The 26247-nt window shown below is 54.0% G+C and overlaps 1 protein-coding gene across 1 annotated transcript; it reads right to left on the reverse strand.

Moving 5' to 3' along the window:
* NRM (nurim) lies at positions 1-26247 on the reverse strand. Its single transcript, XM_078641711.1, has 4 exons — positions 25962-26247; positions 12685-12884; positions 10464-10640; positions 1-499 (listed from the first exon to the last, which is right to left on the reverse strand). Exons 1-4 carry the CDS (start codon positions 26095-26097, stop codon positions 203-205), a joined length of 810 nt encoding a protein of 269 aa, XP_078497837.1. The 5' UTR covers positions 26098-26247; the 3' UTR covers positions 1-202.

Here is a 26247-nt window from a genome sequence, read left to right on the forward strand (position 1 = left end):
TTTAGCATGTAGGGCTGAGGCTGGCCTTTCATCCTTAAGTCTCACTTCATGAGCATCCAGCACCGACCGCTCACTAATAAAATGAAGGAACCGAGGGGCCGAGCAGGACAGAGGCGTCCAGTTAAGACATGATCCCAGAAAGCTCTAGGCAGGGGCCCCTGGCTCTCTGCCCCCCTCAGGGGCCCTTGGCTCTCTGCCCCCCTCAGGACCCCTTGTCCTCCCCGCCCCGCCTCAGATCCTCGCTGCAGAAGATGGTGAACTTCTTGTCCAGCTGCGCGCGCAGGTAGCTGTAGTCCTGCTGGTCGAGGCCGTGGCCGCAGCTCAAGTAGAGGGTGAGGAGAGCGGCCAGCAGCAGGCGGTCCAGGGGCAGGCAGGGCACCGCCCACAGGATGAGCAGGAACTCCAGGTAGACGGGGTGCCGCAGGTGTGAGTAGAGGCGCACGGCTCGATGGGACTTCAGCGCCAGGGGGTCTCCCAGGTCCAGGCAGTGGTAGTACACCTGAGGGGAGACAAGAGGCCAGATTTAGGAGGGGAGAATAGAAGAGGCCAGACTTAGGAGAGGAGAAGACAAGAAACAATAGGATAGACTCAGGAGGCGGGGGAGAGGAGTAACCCTGGACGGAGTACGGGGAGCTCCGCAAGCGGCGGAGTTCCATACAAAAATGCTGTTCGCGGTGATTGCACAGAGCCGGACGCTTGTCTGCACTGTGCAATCATTGCGAACGGCACCTTGCACAGCGCAAACAGTCCCTTCTTTCCTTTTCTGCTGCACAAGTAGATTTTGACTCGAGCAGTAGCTTTCTCAATGCGAAGGGGGAGTTTCTCAACGCGAGTGGTCACAAGCATACTCGATCACTTGCAATGAGAAACCTGACCCCACCCCCCTAACTTTATGTTGACAATCGCGAACGAGGAAAAATCTCGCCGGGAGGTGAATTTTCCGTGCTCGCCAACTTGCCGCTGGGGAACGCGAGCGAGAATAAAATCTCTGCGAGCTCTGCGTAACACTGAGTGCGGAAAACTCTGCAAACTCCTCGAGCAGAGCAGAGTTCATTGCACAGGGTTAGAGAAGAGGCAAGACTCGGGAGGAGGGGGAAGAAAGGAGGGAAGAGGAGGAGGGGGGGTGGGTGGGAAGAGGCCAGACTCAGGAGGGGGTGGGGGAGAGGCCAGACTCAGAAGGGGGTGGGGCAAGAGAGGAGAGAAGAGGCCAGACTCAGGAGGAGGGGGAAGAGAGGAGGAAATAGGCCAGACTCAGGAGGGGGGTGGGGGGGAAAGAAAGAAGGGAAGAGGCCAGACTCAGGAGGGTGGAAGAGAGGAGGAAATAGGCCAGACTCAGGAGGAGGTGGGAAGACAGGAGGAAAGAGGTCAGACTCAGGAGGAGGGGGAAGAGGCCGGACACAGGAGGAGGGGGGTGGGGGGGGGGAAGAGGCCAGACTCAGGAGGGGGGTGGGGGGGGGGAAGAGGCCAGACTCAGGAGGAGGGGGGTGGGGGGGGGAAGAGGCCAGACTCAGGAGGGGGGTGGGGGGGAAGAAAGAAGGGAAGAGGCCAGACTCAGGAGGGGGGAAGAGGAGAGTCCAGACTCAGGAGGAAGGGGAAGACAGGAGGAAAGAGGTCAGACTCAGGAGGAGGGGGTGGGGGGGGCGGAAGAGGCCAGATTCAGGAGGGGGGTGGGGGGGAAGAGGCCAGATTCAGGAGGGGGGTGGGGGGGGAAGAGGCCAGACTCAGGAGGAGGAGGAAGAGGCCAGACACAGGAGGGGGTGGGGGGGAAGAAAGAAGGGAAGAGGCCAGACTCAGGAGGAGGGGGGTGGGGGGGCGGAAGAGGCCAGATTCAGGAGGGGGTGGGGGGGGGGAAGAGGCCAGACTCAGCAGGGGGGTGGGGGGAAGAGGCCAGACTCAGGAGGGGGGGGAAGGAAGAGGCCAGACTCAGGAGGGGGGGGGAAGGAAGAGGCCAGACTCAGGAGGGGGGGGGAAGGAAGAGGCCAGACTCAGGAGGGGGGGGAAGGAAGAGGCCAGACTCAGGAGGGGGGGGAAGAGGCCAGACACAGGAGGGGGGTGGGGGGGAAGAAAGAAGGGAAGAGGCCAGACTCAGGAGGGGGGAAGAGGAGAGTCCAGACTCAGGAGGAAGGGGAAGACAGGAGGAAAGAGTTCAGACTCAGGAGGAGGGGGAAGAGGCCAGACACAGGAGGAGGGGGGTGGGGGGGCGGAAGAGGTCAGATTCAAGAGGGGGGTGGGGGGGAAGAGGCCAGACTCAGGAGGGGGGGGGGGGAGGTCAGACTCAGGAGGGGGGGGGGGAGGTCAGACTCAGGAGGGGGGTGGGAGAGGTCAGACTCAGGAGGGGAGTGGGGGGAAGAGGCCAGACTCAGGAGGAGGGGGAAGAGGCCAGACACAGGAGGAGGGGGAAGAGGCCAGACACAGGAGGAGGGGGGTGGGGGGGCGGAAGAGGCCAGATTCAGGAGGGGGGTGGGGGGGGAAGAGGCCAGATTCAGGAGGGGGTGGGGGGGAAGAGGCCAGACTCAGGAGGGGGGTGGGGGGGAAGAGGCCAGACTCATGAGGGGGGGGGAGAGGCCAGACTCAGGAGGGTGGAAGAGAGGAGGAAATAGGCCAGACTCAGGAGGAGGGGGGAAGACAGGAGGAAAGAGGTCAGACTCAGGAGGAGGGGGAAGAGGCCAGATTCAGGAGGAGTGTGAGGGGGGGGAAGAGGCCAGACTCAGGAGGGGGGTGGGGAGAGGCCAGACACAGGAGGAGGAGGGTGGGGGGAAGAGGAGAGACCAGACTCAGGAGGAAGGGGAAGAGAGGAGGAAATAGGCCAGACTCAGGAGGAGGGGGTGGGGGGGGGGGGAAGAGGCCAGATTCAGGAGGGGTGTGGGGGGGAAGAGGCCAGACACAGGAGGAGGAGGGTGGGGGGGGGGGAAGAGGCCAGACTCAGGAGGGGGGTGGGGGGGGGGGGAAGAGGCCAGACTCAGGAGGGGTGTGGGGGGGGGGAAGAGGCCAGACACAGGAAGAGGAGGGTGGGGGAGAAGAGGCCAGACTCAGGAGGGGTGGGGGGGGGAAGAGGCCAGACTCAGGAGGGGTGGGGGGGGAAGAGGTCAGACTCAGGAGGAGGGGGAAGAGGCCAGACACAGGAGGAGGGGGAAGAGGCCAGACTCAGGAGGAAGGGGAAGAGAGGAGGAAAGAGGGCAGACTCGGGGTTGCAGGGGGAGAGAGAGGAAAGAGGCCAGACACCGCACAACCTCTAGCACAAGACCCTTTAGCTCTGGACATCAATGGCTAAGATATATTTTGAATAAATATATCCAACCAGGACCCACCACAGCACTCCCTTCAGTCATCCACAGACCCTACTCAATAAACACCCTCTAGATATCTGAGGGACTCCTGTCTCCCTCTGCTGGGCTGTCTCTTCTGTCACTGCACCCCCAAACCTGGAAACGCCCCTCACCTGGCCTAGAATGACCCCTTGTGAAGAGTTGGGTACTTCCTCACACACCCACCTGTCTGACGTTCACGCACTTCCTCCCTCAGCAACGTTATGTTATGTTTGTTATGTTAGTGTTATTTGCTATAGCGCACGTATCACCCGGGGGCATCTCGGCGCTGTTGCAGATCCATGGCTCGCGGAGCAGACCAGGTATTTTAATAGAGATAAGCTTTTAGTTGTTTCCTGAATGTGCTATATGCCCGATGTTCACATACTTCCCCTCACACACACTTGCCTGATGTTACGCACTTCCTCACAAACCCATCTAACCGATGTTCACATACTACCGCACACACCCACCTGCCTGATGTGCCCGTACTACCGCACACACCCACCTGCCTGATGTGCCCGTACTACCACACACACACCTGCCTGATGTTCTCGTACTACCACACACACACCTGCCTGATGTTCCCGTACTACCACACACACACCTGCCTGATGTTCCCGTACTACCGCTCACACCCACCTGCCTGATGTGCCCGTACTACCACACACACACCTGCCTGATGTTCCCGTACTACCACACACACACACTTGCCTGATGTTCCCGTACTACCACACACACACCTTCTGATGTTCCCATACTACCGCTCACACCCACCTGCCTGATGTGCCCGTACTACCACACACACCTGTCTGATGTTCCCGTACTACCACACACACACCTGTCTGATGTTCCCGTACTACCGCTCACACCCACCTGCCTGATGTGCCCGTACTACCACACACACACCTGCCTGATGTTCCCGTACTACCACACACACACCTGCCTGATGTTCCCGTACTACCACACACACACCTGCCTGATGTTCCCGTACTACCGCTCACACCCACCTGCCTGATGTGCCCGTACTACCACACACACACCTGCCTGATGTTCCCGTACTACCACACACACACACTTGCCTGATGTTCCCGTACTACCACACACACACCTTCTGATGTTCCCATACTACCGCTCACACCCACCTGCCTGATGTGCCCGTACTACCACACACACCTGTCTGATGTTCCCGTACTACCACACACACACCTGCCTGATGTTCCCGTACTACCGTTCACACCCACCTGCCTCATGTGCCCGTACTACCACACACACACCTGCCTGATGTTCCTGTACTACCGCTCACACCCACCTGCCTGATGTGCCCGTACTACCACACACACCTGCCTGATGTTCCCGTACTACCACACACACACACCTGTCTGATGTTCCCGTACTACCACACACACACCTGCCTGATGTTCCCGTACTACCACACACACATCTGCCTGATGTTCCCGTACTACCACACACACACCTGCCTGATGTTCCCGTACTACCACACACACACCTGTCTGATGTTCCCGTACTACCACACACACACCTGTCTGATGTTCCCGTACTACCACACACACACACCTGCCTGATGTTCCCGTACTACCGCTCACACCCACCTGCCTGATGTTCCCGTACTACCACACACACCTGCCTGATGTTCCCGTACTACCACACACACACCTGCCTGATGTTCCCGTACTACCGCTCACACCCACCTGCCTGATGTGCCCGTACTACCACACACACCTGCCTGATGTTCCCGTACTACCACACACACACACACCTGCCTGATGTTCCCGTACTACCACACACACACACCTGCCTGATGTTCCCGTACTACCACACACACACCTGCCTGATGTTCCCGTACTACCGCTCACACCCACCTGCCTGATGTTCCCGTACTACCACACACACACCTGCCTGATGTTCCCGTACTACCACACACACACCTGCCTGATGTTCCCGTACTACCACACACACACCTGTCTGATGTTCCCGTACTACCACACACACACCTGCCTGATGTTCCCGTACTACCACACACACACCTGTCTGATGTTCCCGTACTACCACACACACACCTGCCTGATGTTCCCGTACTACCGCTCACACACACCTGCCTGATGTTCCCGTACTACCACACACACACCTGCCTGATGTTCCCGTACTACCGCTCACACCCACCTGCCTGATGTGCCCGTACTACCACACACACCTGCCTGATATTCCCGTACTACCGCTCACACCCACCTGCCTGATGTGCCCGTACTACCACACACACACACCTGTCTGATGTTCCCGTACTACCACACACACACCTGCCTGATGTTCCCGTACTACCACACACACACCTGCCTGATGTTCCCGTACTACCACACACACACCTGCCTGATGTTCCCGTACTACCGCTCACACCCACCTGCCTGATGTTCCCGTACTACCACACACACACCTGCCTGATGTTCCCGTACTACCACACACACACCTGCCTGATGTTCCCGTACTACCACACACACACACCTGCCTGATGTTCCCGTACTAACACACACACACCTGTCTGATGTTCCCGTACTACCACACACACACCTGCCTGATGTTCCCGTACTACCGCTCACACCCACCTGCCTGATGTTCCCGTACTACCACACACACACCTGCCTGATGTTCCCGTACTACCGCTCACACCCACCTGCCTGATGTGCCCGTACTACCACACACACCTGCCTGATGTTCCCGTACTACCACACACACACACCTGTCTAATGTTCCCGTACTACCACACACACACCTGCCTGATGTTCCCGTACTACCACACACACATCTGCCTGATGTTCCTGTACTACCACACACACACCTGCCTGATGTTCCCGTACTACCACACACACACCTGTCTGATGTTCCCGTACTACCACACACACACCTGCCTGATGTTCCCGTACTACCGCTCACACCCACCTGCCTGATGTTCCCGTACTACCACACACACACACCTGCCTGATGTTCCCGTACTACCACACACACACCTGCCTGATGTTCCCGTACTACCGCTCACACCCACCTGCCTGATGTTCCCGTACTACCACACAGACCTGCCTGATGTTCCCGTACTACCACACACACACCTGCCTGATGTTCCCATACTACCACACACACACCTGCCTGATGTTCCCATACTACCACACACACACCTGCCTGATGTTCCCGTACTACCACACACACACCTGTCTGATGTTCCCGTACTACCACACACACACCTGCCTGATGTTCCCGTACTACCGCTCACACCCACCTGCCTGATGTTCCCGTACTACCACACACACACCTGCCTGATGTTCCCGTACTACCGCTCACACCCACCTGCCTGATGTGCCCGTACTACCACACCCACCTGCCTGATATTCCCGTACTACCGCTCACACCCACCTGCCTGATGTGCCCGTACTACCACACACACACACCTGTCTGATGTTCCCGTACTACCACACACACACCTGCCTGATGTTCCCGTACTACCACACACACACCTGCCTGATGTTCCCGTACTACCGCTCACACCCACCTGCCTGATGTGCCCGTACTACCACACACACCTGCCTGATATTCCCGTACTACCGCTCACACCCACCTGCCTGATGTGCCCGTACTACCACACACACACACCTGCCTGATGTTCCCGTACTACCACACACACACCTGCCTGATGTTCCCGTACTACCACACACACACCTGCCTGATGTTCCCGTACTACCACACACACATCTGCCTGATGTTCCCGTACTACCACACACACACCTGCCTGATGTTCCCGTACTACCACACACACACCTGTCTGATGTTCCCGTACTACCACACACACACCTGCCTGATGTTCCCGTACTACCGCTCACACCCACCTGCCTGATGTTCCCGTACTACCACACACACACCTGCCTGATGTTCCCATACTACCGCTCACACCCACCTGCCTGATGTTCCCGTACTACCACACACACCTGCCTGATGTTCCCGTACTACCACACACACACCTGCCTGATGTTCCCGTACTACCACACACACACCTGCCTGATGTTCCCGTACTACCACACACACACCTGTCTGATGTTCCCATACTACCACACACACACCTGCCTGATGTTCCCGTACTACCGCTCACACCCACCTGCCTGATGTTCCCGTACTACCACACACACCTGCCTGATGTTCCCGTACTACCACACACACACCTGCCTGATGTTCCCGTACTACCGCTCACACCCACCTGCCTGATGTTCCCGTACTACCACACACACACCTGCCTGATGTTCCCGTACTACCACACACACACCTGCCTGATGTTCCCGTACTACCACACACACACCTGCCTGATGTTCCCGTACTACCACACACACACCTGTCTGATGTTCCCGTACTACCACACACACACCTGCCTGATGTTCCCGTACTACCACACACACACACCTGCCTGATGTTCCCGTACTACCACACACACCCACCTGCCTCATTGCCCGTACTACCACACACACCTGCCTGATGTTCCTGTACTACCACACACACACACCTGTCTGATGTTCCCGTACTACCGCTCACACCCACCTGTCTGATGTTCCCGTACTACCACACACACACCTGCCTCATGTGCCCGTACTACCACACACACCTGCCTGATGTTCCTGTACTACCACACACACACCTGTCTGATGTTCCCGTACTACCGCTCACACCCACCTGCCTGATGTGCCCGTACTACCACACACACACCTGTCTGATGTTCCCGTACTACCGCTCACACCCACCTGCCTCATGTGCCCGTACTACCACACACACCTGCCTGATGTTCCCGTACTACCACACACACACCTGCCTGATGTTCCCGTACTACCACACACACACACCTGCCTGATGTTCCCGTACTACCACACACACACCTGCCTGATGTTCCCGTACTACCGCTCACACCCACCTGCCTGATGTGCCCGTACTACCACACACACCTGCCTGATATTCCCGTACTACCGCTCACACACACCTGCCTGATGTGCCCGTACTACCACACACACACACCTGTCTGATGTTCCCGTACTACCACACACACACCTGCCTGATGTTCCCGTACTACCACACACACACCTGTCTGATGTTCCCGTACTACCACACACACACCTGCCTGATGTTCCCGTACTACCGCTCACACCCACCTGCCTCATGTGCCCGTATTACCACACACACACACCTGCCTGATGTTCCCGTACTACCACACACACACCTGCCTGATGTTCCCGTACTACCGCTCACACCCACCTGCCTGATGTTCCCGTACTACCACACACACACCTGTCTGATGTTCCCGTACTACCACACACACACCTGCCTGATGTTCCCGTACTACCGCTCACACCCACCTGCCTCATGTGCCCGTATTACCACACACACACACCTGCCTGATGTTCCCGTACTACCACACACACACCTGCCTGATGTTCCCGTTCTACCGCTCACACCCACCTGCCTCAAGTGCCCATACTACCACACACACACCTGTCTGATGTTCCCGTACTACCACACACACACCTGTCTGATGTTCCCGTACTACCACACACACACCTGTCTGATGTTCCCGTACTACCGCTCACACCCACCTGCCTCATGTGCCCGTACTACCACACACACACACCTGCCTGATGTTCCCGTACTACCACACACACACACCTGCCTGATGTTCCCGTACTACCACACACACACCTGCCTGATGTTCCCGTACTACCACACACACACCTGTCTGATGTTCCCGTACTACCGCTCACACCCACCTGCCTCATGTGCCCGTACTACCACACACACACCTGCCTGATGTTCCTGTACTACCACACACACACACCTGCCTGATGTTCCCGTACTACCACACACACACCTGCCTGATGTTCCCGTACTACCGCTCACACCCACCTGCCTCATGTGCCCGTACTACCACACACACACCTGCCTGATGTTCCCATACTACCACACACACACCTGCCTGATGTTCCCGTACTACCACACACACACCTGCCTGATGTTCCCGTACTACCGCTCACACCCACCTGTCTGATGTTCCCGTACTACCACACACACCCACCTGCCTCATGTGCCCGTACTACCACACACACCTGCCTGATGTTCCTGTACTACCACACACACACCTGCCTGATGTTCCCGTACTACCGGTCACACCCACCTGTCTGATGTTCCCGTACTACCACACACACACCTGTCTGATGTTCCCGTACTACATCTCACACCCACCTGTCTGATGTTCCCGTACTACCACACCCACCTGCCTGATGTGCCTGTACTACCGCTCACACCCACCTGCCTGATGTTCCTGTACTACCACACACACACATCTGTCTGATATTCCCGTACTACCGCTCACACCCACATGCCTCATGTGCCCGTACTACCACACACACACATGCCTGATGTTCCCGTACTACCACACACACACCTGCCTGATGTTCCCGTACTACCACACACACACACCTGCCTGATGTTCCCGTACTACCACACACACCTGCCTGATGTTCCCATACTACCGCACACACACACACCTGTCTGATGTTCCCGTACTACCACACACACCCACCTGCCTCATTGCCCGTACTACCACACACACCTGCCTGATGTTCCTGTACTACCACACACACACACCTGTCTGATGTTCCCGTACTACCGCTCACACCCACCTGTCTGATGTTCCCGTACTACCACACACACACCTGCCTCATGTGCCCGTACTACCACACACACCTGCCTGATGTTCCTGTACTACCACACACACACCTGTCTGATGTTCCCGTACTACCGCTCACACCCACCTGCCTGATGTGCCCGTACTACCACACACACACCTGTCTGATGTTCCCGTACTACCGCTCACACCCACCTGCCTCATGTGCCCGTACTACCACACACACACCTGCCTGATGTTCCCGTACTACCACACACACACACCTGCCTGATGTTCCCGTACTACCACACACACACCTGCCTGATGTTCCCGTACTACCACACACACACCTGCCTGATGTTTATGTACTTCCTCTCTCACCCACTAGCCCAATGTTTACGTACTTCCTAACCTACCCTCCTGCCTGATGTTCACCCACTCCCTCAGACACCCACCTGTTTGATGCCCATCAGCTCGGCATAATCGAAGACGAGAACGATGCTGAAAATAACGAGCCAGGCCACGAAGTGCAGTACAAAGCAGAGCAGGGAGAGCCAGGTGTGCCAGGGCTCGGTGCAGGCGTTCCACAGGTAGGGGCCGTCCGGCACTGGCTGCCAGCAGCGCATCAGCACCTGTGGGGCGGGAGAAGGGAATACAGGATACGTGGTATTCATTCACCGCAAAGCAAGATAAAACAGCACCTGAACTGTGCACATGAACAGGAGTCTATAGAAGGTCGTGGACATCAACTGCAAATATAGGTACATGAGGGCTGCAGGCCGGCCAGGGTTTAGGGTGGTGTGAAAGGTGCAGTTGCACCTGGCTCAGAGTTTGAGGATGGGCAGTGTTTAGAAATAACTTATGTGTTTAAAAGCACCAGCTGCAGAGCTCCTCGCGTGTCCAGCAGTTTTCAGGCAACAATAAAAATGTCAAGATAACTTTGGTGGTTAAGGTTCCTGCTGGAGACCATTTGGAGTTGTGTCTAGTGGCAGGTTTGGCTCACCCTAAAGTAGCGCAGAGGGTTAATGTGCCTGCTGCACAGAATGTGTCCCATGCGTCAAGTCACCTTCGGGTAATCGAGCGCTCAAGTCTCAAATCCAATCCAATCCATGCAGATAGCTCAGAGGGTTACTGCCCCCACCACCTCTACAACCTCATGACAAACCTAATCAGCACTTAACTCACCAGCATCCTCAACAGCTTCATCTCCACCGCAACCTTCCCGGGCAGATGGAAACTTGCAGAAATATGACCCCTCCTAAAGAGAGCCTCTGCTGACACCAATGTTCTAAAAAATTATGGTCTAATCTCCCGGCTCCCCTACCCGGCCAAAGTATTCGAGAAAGTCATCAACCAGCAGCTCGGTGAATTCCTGGAACAAAACCTCCAACTTGACATCTCTCAATCAGGATTCTGTGCCAACCACAGCACCAAGACTGGGAACACTCATATTCGACCCAGTCTCCCACAACACCCTCATCAACAGACTCTACAACATAGGCATACAGAAAGACGCCCTCGTGTAGATCACCTCCTTATTTACAGGATGCACACACAGTATCCGACTGCCTCTTCACCTCTGAACCCAAAGACGACATATAGGGTGTACCCCAAGGATGATTCCTTAGCCCACTCTGTTCAACAATTACATAACCCCCCCCGCAGATTTTGTCAGATTTCACGGACTCAACATAATCTCCTATGCAGACGACACTCGACTGATCCTCACGCTTACCGAGGACCCCCTACAAAACCATCTTCTGCAATAACACGACGACTGTAGCCAAATGGATGAGAGACAAAAGCCTCCAACTAAACTATCACAAATTTAAAATACTTATCTTCAGGAAGAACACCTCCACGTGGGACACCAGCTGGTGGCCGCAGAACTCTGCATCATCCTCGACAGCAAACGGACCATGTAACGAGAAGTCACCACAGTCGCCTCCTCCTGCTTCCAAACCCTTGGCATGCTCCGACAGCAGAATCTTCAGATGGATCCCAACCAACACCAGAAAGACCGTCACTCAGGCCCTCGTCACCAGCCGCCTCGACTACAGCAACGCACTCATCTCCACCCAGCTCCTCAGAAGAATCCAGAGCGTGCAGAACGCTGCAGCCAGACTCATCCTGGACCTCCCCTACCAAACTCACATCAACCGGCACCCGAGAGACCTCCAATGGCTCCCCTTCCAGAAGAGATGCCAGGCGAAGATCCTCACGCACGCCTACATAGCCCTCCACGAGCTAGGACCGGCTTCATCAAGCCCCGACTGAACCTCCACCAACTAGAAAGAAACCTACGCTCACCACTTCACTCCCACACCCCTCGCAACGCCACAACTGCAGCGACAGCGGCTCTTTCTCCTACACCGCTGCCAAGACCTGGAGTGCCGCCCGGGCCCCTCCAGCCCAGTACGACCCCTATTCTGGCAGACTTAAGAAAAACAGTCAAGACCTGGCTCTTGATGACTCAGCGCCCAGATACCCCTAGGGGGTGACAGAGCGCTTCACAAATGCGGTTTGATAATTGTTCATAGAGCCTTCTAAGCGCCTTCTTTCACCGCACCACTGAAGTTGAAAAGAATCAATGACCTGTGCTCACTAAAGTAAAATAAATTAAGAGAATCTTCTGTATGGTGCCAGTGCAGGTGTACCTCCTACCTCGACACTCACCTGGAGGGAAAGGGCAGTGCAGGCGACATACATGGACCGCTGTAGCACCCCGAAGCCATGCGCCATCCAGCGCTTCACCGCCTCATTGGCCATCAGGCTGTGCTGCAGGATGAAGAGCAGGAGGAGCCCCACGTTCACCCCCAGGGGGCGCAGCACTCGTGGGTCCTGCAGGGCGCTGCTCCATCTCACACTGGCTTCTCCTGCAGGATAGAAAGGGGAGAAGGGTAAGTACCAGGGCAGATATCCAAAGTCTGTGGGGGGGAGGGGGTGTAGTGTTTGCTTATTGGGTTAATATGTGTCAGATCTTGGGAATATTTAACAGTGCTTAATTTGAGTAAGTTGTTTGGCACCAGCACTTAATTGTCAACACTGGCACTTCTGACAGTTTGCCACATGGTGGAGCTGTGGTGGAGTGGTGTGGCTCACTGGTTAGAGGCGGCAGACCCGAGAGCAGAGAACGGGCTGGGACCAGGGTTCGAGTCCCGACATGGCAGGGTCTTGGAACAGGTTCAGCGGACTCGATAATTCTCGCCTCGGTGCCTACTCTATCCAGGGACCACACTCGGTAACTCTGGGCATTAAGCTTGCCTCATCTCCACAACGGCCCCTCACAAACGTCAGGGATGCCTGGTTTCACCTTGGAGACTCCCAGGAGGAACTATCTCACAGGGAAAGCCAGGACGGGTTCCCCAGCGGTCTATAGCGCTACGAGGCCTGCGGTGCGGGTAGCAGTGCGCTTTACAAGCCACACTTTCATTTCATTTCATTTCATTTCATTTCGTTTGTTAGATTTAGAGACGCGCACAGCAACAGTTGTTTACTAAATTAATATACATTAAAAATTACTAATACCTGCCACCCAAGCTATTCTCATAGCTTTGGGGGCAGTCTGAATTGTCCCAGTTGTAGCAGTGCAAGGGTTAGTAGTTGTGTTGATTGTGTCATTGGCAGCGCTGGAAGGGGCAGTGGGCGGTGCAAGCTGCAGTAGCCTGAGAAGGGCCCTGGCATTTTTTTCTTTTTACAAGTTGAGCACTGGAATAATGAGAGTGCAGACAGCAGCTGGAGGGGGAGGGGGGCAGGTGTACTGGAATAACTTGTTTACTAGAAAGATTCCAAGAATGCAAGGGTGTGTTTGCACGTGTATGCACATGTGTATTTATAGTGGTACAAAAGGGGGTGGTGGTAAAAAAGGGGGGTGGTGATGGACGGAGCATCTGAACCAATCAAACACTCACACCCAGTCAAAAGATCTGGGTTTGATCCATCACTGTTCTTTAGCCCACTCCGCCACCCCAGTTCAGACATGGCTATATGTAAATCAGTCTGACCCTGTGCCTCATGGGAACAGTCCAGCCCGAACTGCCAAGCCATGTCTTCCCTGGACCGGAAACAAGCATCCTGGGACCGGTTTCGGATTCATAATCCTCATCAGCCAGGCTATCTTGAATCCAGTGGCCAAGTGAACAAGGGACTCACGTCTGAGCATACCCTGCCACACTTAGGGCGAACAAAGCGATACCAAAGGGGATGATGGACGGAGCGTTTAAACAAATCAAACACTCACCCCCAGTCAAAAGATCTGGGTTTAATCCATCACCATTCTTTAGTTCACTCTGCCACCCCAGTTCAGACATGGCTATATGCAAATCAGTCTGACCCTGTGCCTCATGGGAACAGTCCAGCCCGAACTGCCAAGCCATGCCTTCCCTGGACCGGAAACAAGCTTCCGAGGACCGGTTTCAGGCATTACAGCCGTCTTCAGCCCGGCTTGCTTGAATCCAGTGGCAAAGTGAGCAAGGGACTCACGACTGAGCATACCCTGCCAACTTATGGCGGACAAAGTGGTGCAAAAGGGGGTGGTGATGGACGGAGCATGTATTTATATGCATGTGTCTTCACGCACACTTAATGTAGATGCACATAAGAGTACACATGTATGCATAAATAACGTATGTGGGTCATTTTAATGCATGAAATGCAGTGGAACAGGAACGTGGAAAATATTCGATAGGCCTTTGAGAAATGCGGGTCAACATCAAGGACGCCCCAACCCCTGCACAACTCTAGAATTGAAGAGATTGCACTCCAGGTGCACAGCCTAGGTTGATTAATGCAAATTTTTATATTCGTGAAATTCACAATCTTAGGTGCTCCTTTGGTGGCGTCTTCGACCTGTGACGCCTTTTATTTATAACCTTATTCGTGCTTCCAATGGACCATTAGTCGCATCCCAAAAGGCACACTATGATCTCCTCCTGTGTGATAAGAGGATTTCACTCAAAGTTCCTTTATTATTCAACTTCTTTTATTCATTGTTTTCAAAGATTTGAATGTATTCTCATGATTTTTCTTGTTTCGTCAAAAAACTCGTATTCATTAGGTTGTCATTGCTCAAATCACTCCTATGCATTTCGGGCACTAGGACGCCCTTCCTCAGGGAGCGGCACTGAAAATTCAGAAACATATGAACTCAAAAACAATAACAAATACAAATCATGCCATTATTCTAAAGATTACAATATTCTGTAAAATATGAACAGTAGTGAAAAACGGGTAAATTTGTGCGTGAATGTGATGTGTAAAAAGATCAAAGAGTAACCCAAATGCCTAAAAAGTTACACTTACATGAATTCCCTATTCGCCGTGCAAACGTCAACCTGAAACAAACCACGATAATCCATTAGCCGCTGAAGTTTTAACACACAACTTTGTTTGCACACCTCCATAAAGCTTATCAACCACTCGCCAAATAACACTAACCTTATGAGATTATCTTCTGCCGTTCGATAAGCAATATCGGGTTTCTCCGCGTTTCACCAACTTCAAACCGGACGCCCTCAGCGCTTCCGTGTATGTGCTCAACTGAGCCTCCTATTGGTTGCTACCGTGATCACGTGACCAACTAGATGTAACAGACAGACTCAAGACCCCGAAGGAAAGACTCTCTACTGTTTTAAGATAACGAATAGAAAAAACTAGTGAATAGCATTCGAAAGTCATCCTAGACTGAAAATAAACCGTAACTAGAAGTGAATAAACGATCAGCTAAGACAGAAAATATGAGAATTCCACGCTAAAAAATTTGAAAAAATCCTGATTGAACCCCTAAAGAAATGTGAGTGTATGGTTGCACAATGAATCCGTGTTTCAATAAAGTTACATCGTGATTGAATTACATGGTAATTGAATTGACAGGCTAAATTACAGACATTATTCACAAGAACCATCAAGGAAAATGCGACACCAGGTCGCTCATCACAGATGACACGCACATTCAATTCTATCATTAAGCCCGTCGGGCTTGCTTGAACTCAGTCTTTGAATCCCGGTATTCTCACACTGCAGCAAACATTTATTATTGTCTCTTCCTTCTTGTTTCTCAACACATTCCAATATTAAGAATTTTAATTGTGAGATACTGTGGTGTGCTTCCCAGAAATGTGTTGCTATTGAAGACTTGATGTTATGTGTACGAATGTTTGATTTAAGTTCCGTCATTCTAGTTTTAATTTTTCTCTCCGTTTTTCCAACATGCGGTTTGCCACAGGGGCATTTGAGTAGGTAAATCACGTTTGATGTGTCACATGTTGCAGTAATCTCTCCCAAGTTTTTACCTCTGGTATACGCAAAAAGCGGTGGTTTAGAAAAAATGCCGTTAAAATCAGGTTCCAGATTTAAAATTGACCAGTGTCTAGTTATGATTTTCTTGAAATCCTTACTAGATGTTGAATTTTTGGACTCTGCCACTATTCTGTTTTCATCGATTTTTGTACGGGTCTTTAGCAAATCCATTCGCCTGGTATTCTGTACCTTTCTTTTAGCTTCTACAATAATTTCTTGCGGATAACCTCTGTTCAAAAATCTTGAACCCATCTCATTAATTCTTTGTGATGCCTTAGTATCGTCCGATGTTATACGTTTGACTCTTGTCATTTGTGAAAATGGGAGGTGTTGTTTTAACCGCATCGCTGCTAGAGAGATTATCCTGCTGTGCTGGACAGCAATAAAAACGGGTGTGGTCATGACGAGCTCAGCTCGTCATGAGCATGGAAGGGGTTAAAGTGGTTTGATGAAAACTTGAAAAGGGTAATGTATTATTCTTGTCTGTTGGTTTACGGTAAATGTCGGTTTCTAACCCCTCCTCAGTGATGGTAACCTCCACATCCAGAAAAGTTACTTTTTGTTCAGAGATCTCCCATGTCAGTTGTATTCTGTCATCAATGGCATTTAACTCTGTTAGGGCAGACTGCAGCCTTTCCCTGGAATTTTTCCAAAATATGAATATATCATCTATATATCGGATAATAAGTTTGGAATTGTTTCGCCATTCATCCTTAGAAAAAATGTTGATGTCTTCATACTGCTTCATGAAAATATTGGCAATAATAAATGTTTGCTGCAGCGTGAGAATACTGGGATTCAAAGACGGAGTTCAAGCCAGCCCGACGGGCTTAATGATAGAATTGAATGTGCGTGTTGTCTGTGATGAGCAACCTGGTGTCGCATTTTCCTTGATGGTTCTTGTGAATAATGTCTGTAATTTAGCCTGTCAATTCAATTACCATGTAATTCAATCACGATGTAACTTTATTGAAACACTGATTCATTGTGCAACCATACATCACATTTCTTTAGGGGTTCAATCAGGATTTTTTCACATTTTGTAGCGTGGAATTCTCATATTTTCAGTCTTAGCTGATCGTTTATTCACTTCTAGTTAAGGTTTATTTTCAGTCTAGGATGACTTTCGAATGCTATTCACGAGTTTTTTCTATTCGTTACCTTGAAACAGTAGAGAGTCTTTCCTTCGGGGTCTTGAGTCTGTCTGTTACATCTAGTTAGTCACGTGATCACGGTAGCAACCAATAGGAGGCTCAGTTGAGCACATACATGGAAGCGATGAGGGCGTCCGGTTTGAAGTTGGTGAAACGCGGAGAAACCCAATATTGTTTGTTGAACGGCAGAAGATAATCTCATACGGTTAGTGTTATTTGGGGAGCGGTTGATAAGCTTTATGGAGGTGTGCAAACAAAGTTGTGTGTTACAACTTCACCGGCTAATGGATTATCGTGGTTTGTTTCAGGTTGACGTTTGCACGGCGAATAGGGAATTCATGTAAGTGTAACTTTTTAGGCATTTGGGTTACTCTTTGGTCTTTTTACACATCACATTCACGCACAAATTTACCCGTTATTCACTACGGTTCACATTTTACAGAATATTGTAATCTTTAGAATAATGGCATGATTTGTATTTGTTATTGTTTTTGAGTTCATATGTTTCTGAATTTTCAGTGCCGCTCCCTGAGGAAGGGCGTCCAAGTGCCCGAAATGCATAGGAGTGATTTGAGCAATGACAACAGAATGAATACGAGTTTTCTGACGAAACAAGAAAAATCATGAGAATATATTCAAATCTTTGAAAACAATGAATAAAAGAAGTTGAATAATAAAGAAACTTTGAGTGGAATCCTCTTGTCACACAGGAGGAGATTATAGTGTGCCTTTTGGGATGCGACTAATGGTCCATTGGAAGCACGACTAAGGTTACAACTCTAGAATTGCCCAGAGTTTAAGCAACATTCTAGTCACAGAGAACAGCTTCTCAAACCCCTGCCCTCTGCAGGCAGGACGGGTTTTGGCAGAGGTGGGCGAGGCACTGAAGGGCTAACGCTGCCTGGCAAGAAGACCTGGACCACTGATCTGGTCGGTTTGACTGCTCTCCCCCGACGCAGCTCCCCTACTAAGTGTCCCCCCAGAGCTGTTTGCAGGGTGTTCGAGGCCATTCTCCACCCGCAGGTTCCTGCCCACACCTCATCCCTAGTGGTCCAGTGGGAGAGCGCTCTGCTTGTCTGCTGTTCTGCCTCTCTTGCCTCTTCTTTGTGCCCTTTTGCTCTCTCCTTCATTTTTTCACTCTCTCCTTCGTTTTTCACTCTTTTCCTCTGCTCTCGCCTTCGTTTTCCACCCTTTCCTTTTTCTTGATCTTTCTTTCGTTGCTCCCCCGCTGCTGCCGCCGCTCCATACTTCATGGCGGCTGCTGTGCGACCATCCCGTAGGCAAGCCCATCTGCGAACCAACCGCGACCAGCGGAAGGGCCCCATGTCACCTGACCCACCTCCGCTACAACTTGAGCACCCTCCACTATCTCAATCCCAGACGCAACAACTGCCAGCTCTCGACGCCGACCAACACCCACTGCCCTTTCTCCCGTCTAGACAGCAGACACACCTTCACCCACCTCCGTACCCCAGCAACATCTCCCAGCCTACCGGACATCACCGCTCACAAACCACTCCACTGCATCCTCCTTAACGGACACGCCCTACAAATGCACGCAATAGAAATCTGGGGTCGCCTCAACACTTACTTGCCCGACGTCACCTTCCTCACGGAAACCTGGACCAACGCTAACTTGACACCCGACATCGCTACCGCCATTCCTGATGGATATAAGAACCTGCGTAAGGACTTCGCCATCCGCCCAGGAAGCATCGCCATAGTTCACAAAAGCACCTTAAACATGACCACTCTGACAGATGACACAACGAGACCACTCTGACAAAGGACACAACGAGCCTCACGGAGCAGATCCAGACCAACCCCAAAACGACTCTCTGCGACATCCTCATCTACAGGACGCCTGGCCCCCGTGCACCCATTACCGATGCCATTAGTGACTTCATCGCACCCCACGCGCTCGCATCCACAGACTACATCCTACTCGGAGACCTAAAATTCCACCTGGTTAACCACTATGACTCAAACATCTCCTCCCTCCTAAAGAACCGCGCCAACTTAGAACTGAATCAACTGATCACCACCCCCATGCACACAGTGGGACACACACTCGACCACATCATCACCAGAGAAAGCAGCGTCTCCTACAGTCGCACCACAGAACTCCTCAGGACAGATCACCACTGCTTCCACTTCTCCTTCAAAAAACCCACTGTACACAAGCACGCCCGCCACCGTCCCCCCAGAAGCTGGAACAAAGTCACCAAAGACCAGCTCACCTCAACCCTCGTTGGCCCCTTACCACGTCGGACACAAACACGGCAGCACGGAACTTCCACCGCTGGATCACGAAGTCTGCCGACGCACTCTCCCCCCTCAATAAAGCCACCGGAAAACACATCAAACAAGCATTTACACTGCAATAGGTCTCGCAGCTATGCAAGTTTGAGCTATTGGCATTGTAAATGGCCATGCCTAGCATTTTTGTTTTCAAAAAATAAATAAAAGACATCGCCATTTACAAAGACGATAGCTTAAACTCGCGTAAACGTGAGACCTATTGCATTGCATTTATACAGTGCTTAGCATCAGTTTATTTCTAAACGCATCTGTATTTTGTTAATTGAAAGGTTTGTGACACAAGCAAATGCAGCGATTTGACCAGGATCACACAATTGAAGCCGAGATTAGAGCTCCTTTTCCACTACTGGTTCTCTGGAAATGCAGCGCTATCTTTAAAGGCCCGAGCATTTTTCCACTCTGCCTCACAGGCAAGTTGTGTTAACCAAACGTCTAAAAATTCAGTTTCACCAAAAGGTGGTCCTGTACCCCGAAGTGTGCAGGAAATAAGACAGTGACGCACAGGGCCGGTCCTGGGACGGTGTTTGAACTAAAGTCTGAGAATCTAGTACTTTTCCTAGATGAACATTGTTGGACTTGGCCCTTTTCACTGGATTTTTTTTTTGCTTTTTGCGTCCCCTAATTCATGATGTCCCCCCTTTATAATGTATTTGTATAGGCCCTGTGATGTTAAAATGCCCTGTGTATTATTGAAAGCAATGTTAGGTACAGGTGCTCTACCTTCAACATGGCTGCCATAGGCCCCTGTTACTGCAGTGTGGTCTTGCTAAGGCGCAGTCTAGTTGCCAGGAGCTGGCAGGGACTCCAAACAATGTTGCCATTCCAGCCTGCCTTGCCTGCCCACAGTTAGAGTAGGGAAGCTCCTGGCACCTTCTAGAATAAGGGCGGAGTTTAGTTTTGCCGCCTCAGAGGGTGGTCACCTGACCTGGGCCTATATAAGCAGGGGAGGGAAAACTTTCCAGTCAGTTGGGGCATCACTGACCTCGGGAACCCACGCAGGAGTTTTAGGCGGGAGGGCCTAGTTAGGAACCTATGCTACTGGGAGTGACAGGATCTAGGTGCTGCCTCTTAAGCTGGGTGAGGTGTCCTAGACTAGCCCCCTGATCTGGCCCAGTGGTAGGGAACCCCAGGGTCCATCTACAGTGACCTGCAGAGGAAGCCTGCCTGCAGTCCCCCAACTCAACCCCCCCCTTCAAGTAACAAGGGACTGATATTTACAAGGGCGCAGAAACCATCAAGCGCCAAGAAAAAGAAGATATTCAAATTACCTCATGACTGCTGGGAGTCAACCAGGTATTGGCCTGCGCTGTCCTGCCTGAATTGTTAGCCTGTACTGCTAAGCGCTCCTCCTTGATAGCGCTAGCCCCCTGAGCTACCTATCCTACTGAGACTGCTGTAATTGCCCCATGATAAGCGCTGGAATTCGAGAGAGGATTGCTGCCCTGGAGCGCTGTCGTGGAAACTGCCCCAGCGCTGATTCTGCCAGAGACTGCTGTTGCCCGGAGCGCTGTGGTAATTGCCCCCTTGAGCAGCGCGGTGATCTCCTGAGAAGCGCTATCCCCGTCAAGCGCTGTATCCTGCGCATTGCCCAGCGCTACCTGTGTGCCTGGGAGCGCCGCCTCCTCAAAGCGCTATATTTTGCCCCCAAGCGCTGTACTGCCCTGAGGCGCTGCAAACGCCGACCGGACCTAGAGCGCGCTGTTTCTGAGGCGCTAATCGGCGAGGGTACTCACCGCCGTAGCCCCAGTGGTCCGTGCAGCCGAGGCTGCCCTGTGGAGAGCTGTGGTTTGCCCCGGCGGCCCTCGGTGCCAGAAGAGGGCTGCCGCGATCGCGCTGTGCCTCCGGGGGAGGCGCTGTCCCAGGACGTTACGTACCGGGCCTGCTGAGGCCTTCTGTGGGCCCACCATCACCGCCGCAGCCCGGCCCCAGATTGGATGATCCCCCGCGGCGGCCCCGGTTTCTGAGGTAGGCCGCCGCGGATTCCTGTCAGGCCGGACAAGGCCTGAAGCCTTCATCTGCATCACGTGACGGGGGACGCGGCGTCCCTAGCCACGCCCCCATCCGGCGCCGTGCAGCGATTGGCTGACGCTGCCGCGCCCGCCCCAGCTGCTTGCTGATTGGTTCCCGGGCCGCCCACGTCATCACGGGCCCGGGAACAGAGCATTTCTTCACCGGAGGGCCTCCCATCAGCTGGAGTCAGCCCCGGTGGGGCCAGAAGGAATCCCCAGGCCGTGTGAGGCCTGCGGGAGGGCCGGAGCCTGTCCCTCCCACTAGAGATCACTGCCAGGGGCCCGGAGTGGCCCGAAGAATTAAGGTACTCCTCAGGGAGGTGGGCGGGAGGCCGGAGAAGGCCCCGGTTTCGCCCCTCCACGGGGGAAAGGTGAAATTGGGCCTTGTTGGCCCCTGCACTCCCTGAACTGGGGAATAGCCCCATGGAAAACTGGTAACTGAGCCCCGTTGGCCCTAATTATTTACAGGAGGCCCCTCTGACTTGGGACTGGGCGAGGGGCCTCAGGAAGGAGTGAGGGGCTGCCCAATTAGAGGAGATGACCCCTGACTAGGGGAATGGTTATTGTTGAGAATCATCTAAAAGAAGGGTGTAACCAGGATATGGTTTATGTGCAGGAGCGAAGTTTATATGTTTAAGGAAATGCTCTTCCGGTGTTTCAGGTAATGGGCTTCCTATGTCCCATGAAATCTGTGGTGCAGAATAATGGAATGGTGGAAATTTCCTAATGGAAGGGTTCTGCTACTCTAGTAAGAGGTTTATCCTTGCTCAATGAATTGGGTGTTCCTATTTGATCAAATGTTTATTCTGGCCCAAAGGAATGTTGGTTTACCTGAAAAAGGTGGTAGTTCTTGCTAAATGAACTGTTTACTTCTGTTTAATGCAATGTTTTACTCCTACGCAGGGAAGTGTTCTCTATCCCTGCCTAATGCATTGTTTCCCTGAATGCCGACAGGTGGCCAATGAAAGGTTTATCCTTACCCACTGAGAGGTTTTACCTCTGCTAATTCCCTGTTCTACACTTAATGAACGGTTTACTCCTGTTTAGTGCTCCCTTTCCTAAAAGCCTACAGGTACCCACTTACATGCGTGCTGCAACGCTAGGCGAGACCTAAAAAGCAAGCTAGTTCACCCCTTCACCTCAGCCCCACTCTCTTCAACGTGTACATGGCCACCATCGCCAGGAACCAGGGGCTCAACATCATCTCTTATGCCAACAACACCCAGCTGACCAATGAACCAACATCACCAAAGAACTTCCAAGAAGGGATGAAAGCGGTCGACCCCTGGATGAAGAGCTGTCTGAAACTCAACTCAGAAAAGAGAAGTCCTCCTCTTTGGCTCCATCCCCTCTGCATGGAACAATTCCTGGTGGCCCTCGGACAGACGACGTTCAAAACGTCTGCATCATAACCAGACGCATCCCTCACAATGAACCGACGGATAAACGCCACATCCTCGGCCTGCTTCAACACCCTCTGCATGCTCCATAAGACTTTCAGATGGATTCCAACTGAATGAAAAAAAAAGTCACACTCATCAGCAGCAGACTAAACTATGGCAATGTTCTCTACATCAAGAATCAAATAGAAACTTCTTCACAAACTCCAGACCGTCCAGACCGCCGCAGCCAGACTGATAGAAAAATACGAGGCGCGTTCTGCCTGTGATACGGTCCGTACTACAGCCCCTGCTTCACAAAGCAGGGGTCCCACTGGGAAGCAGGGGTCGAACTGGTGGGGATAAGGGTCGAACTGGGGGGGATAAGGGTCGCACTGGGGGGGAGCAAGGGTCGCACTGGGGGGGAGCAAGGGTCGCACTGGGGGGGAGCAAGGGTCGCACTGGGGGGGAGCAAGGGTCGCACTGGGGGGGAGCAAGGGTCGCACTGGGGGGGAGCAAGGGTCGCACTGGGGGGGGAGCAAGGGTCACACTGGGGGGGGAGCAAGGGTCACACTGGGGGGGGAGCAAGGGTCACACTGGGGGGGGAGCAAGGGTCACACTGGGGGGGAGCAAGGGTCACACTGGGGGGGGAGCAAGGGTCGGACTGGGGGGGGAGCAAGGGTCGGACTGGGGGGGGAGCAAGGGTCGGACTGGGGGGGGGGAGCAAGGGTCGCACTGGGGGGGAGCAAGGGTCGCACTGGGGGGGAGCAAGGGTCGAACTGGGGGGGATAAGGGTCGCACTGGGGGGGAGCAAGGGTCGCACTGGGGGGGAGCAAGGGTCGCACTGGGGGGGAGCAAGGGTCGCACTGGGGGGGAGCAAGGGTCGCACTGGGGGGGAGCAAGGGTCGCACTGGGGGGGAGCAAGGGTCGCACTGGGGGGGAGCAAGGGTCGCACTGGGGGGGGAGCAAGGGTCGCACTGGGGGGGGAGCAAGGGTCACACTGGGGGGGAGCAAGGGTCACACTGGGGGGGAGCAAGGGTCACACTGGGGGGGAGCAAGGGTCACACTGGGGGGGGAGCAAGGGTCACACTGGGGGGGGAGCAAGGGTCGGACTGGGGGGGGAGCAAGGGTCGGACTGGGGGGGGGAGCAAGGGTCGCACTGGGGGGGAGCAAGGGTCGCACTGGGGGGGAGCAAGGGTCGCACTGGGGGGGACCAAGGGTCGCACTGGGGGGGGACCAAGGGTCGCACTGGGGGGGACCAAGGGTCGCACTGGGGGGGACCAAGGGTCGCACTGGGGGGAGCAAGGGTCGCACTGGGGGGAGCAAGGGTCGCACTGGGGGGAGCAAGGGTCGCACTGGGGGGAGCAAGGGTCGCACTGGAGGGGGCAAGGGTCGCACTGGAGGGGGCAAGGGTCGCTCTGCAGGGGGCAAGGGTCGCTCTGCAGGGGGCAAGGGTCGCTCTGCAGGGGGCAAGGGTCGCTCTGCAGGGGGCAAGGGTCGCACTGGAGGGGGCAAGGGTCACACTGGGGGGGAGCAAGGGTCACACTGGGGGGGAGCAAGGGTCACACTGGGGGGGAGCAAGGGTCACACTGGGGGGGAGCAAGGGTCACACTGGGGGGGAGCAAGGGTCACACTGGGGGGGGAGCAAGGGTCGGACTGGGGGGGGAGCAAGGGTCGCACTGGGGGGGAGCAAGGGTCGCACTGGGGGGGGGAGCAAGGGTCGCACTGGAGGGGGCAAGGGTCGCACTGGAGGGGGCAAGGGTCGCACTGGAGGGGGCAAGGGTCGCACTGGAGGGGGCAAGGGTCGCACTGCAGGGGGTAAGGGTCGCACTGGGGGGAGCAAGGGTCGCACTGGGGGGGGCAAGGGTCGCACTAGGGGGGGGCAAGGGTCGCACTAGGGGGGGGCAAGGGTCGCACTAGGGGGGGGCAAGGGTCGCCCAGGATACAGGGTGGGGTGTGTAATACGAAGACAAGGGCGCGCTTACAAGGACACCTCAATATATGAATGAAATATGAATACCCGCACCGCCTCCACCCTTGCGTGAACATTAGTGATCACACGACACTGAACATTTACACTAGTGAACTCGGGCCCTGGCAAAGGGCAGAGCCCGCTGGTGCCCCTCCGAAGGGACACGATTTATAGTGATAATGTCTGCAGGAGGACAGCGTCAGGACAGCCATGGATGTCATTATTGGGGAATATTAATAATGTTGCACCCCTCGCAGCCCCCGGGGGTCTTTCAGGTATTATTTTATTTATTTATTTAATGCATTTTTATAAAGCGTGGACTTTACCCGAAGGTGTCAGTTATGTTACATGAGAGAACTGTTGCAGGAATAGAACTAACAAAAAGAGCCTGAACAGAGTCAGAGTGCAGAAGCAAAAGTAAGAATAAACATGACACATTTTACAAAGACTAAAGAACTTCCTGGCGGACAATAGCAGCCAAAGAATCAAAACAACGCAGGCAAAAGGAACACAATATCAAGCACAGGATCTATAAGCTCAGCCGGGCCCCCCTTCTCCCCCTGTAGAGCTACATATATTATTAATAGATTATTGATCACACCGCCCCCTCTCACCCCCGGGGGGGGGGGGGGGGGTCATACATACCCGCCCCCTCCCTCACCCCCGGGGGGTCATACATACCCGGGGCCCCCCTCACCCCCGGGGGTCATGCATACCCAGCCCCCCCCACCCCGGGGGGGTCATACATACCCGGGGCCCCCCTCACCCCCGGGGGGTCATACATACCCGGGCCCCCCCACCCCGGGGGGGTCATACATACCAGGGCCCCCCTCCAGGAAGACGGCCTTGAAGGTCAGGAAGCGGATGAACTCGAGGCCGGTGCCGAAGAGCAGCAGGAAGGAGGCGAGGGCCGGGCCCCCGAGGGCCACAGAGCGGAGCCAGGGGACCCCCGCCATGAGACGAGCGGGAGAGAGGCCTCGGCAACGAATGGGCGGGAGAGAGAGGCCGCGGCGACGTATGGGCGGGAGAGAGAGAGACGAGAGGAGGAGCGGGAGAGAGGCCAGGGCGAGGAATGGGCAGAGGGCGGGAAAGAGAGAGGCCGCGGC

This window comes from Lissotriton helveticus, chromosome 5_1 (genome assembly GCF_964261635.1).
Source record: "Lissotriton helveticus chromosome 5_1, aLisHel1.1, whole genome shotgun sequence".
Classification (NCBI taxonomy): Eukaryota; Metazoa; Chordata; class Amphibia; order Caudata; family Salamandridae; genus Lissotriton; species Lissotriton helveticus.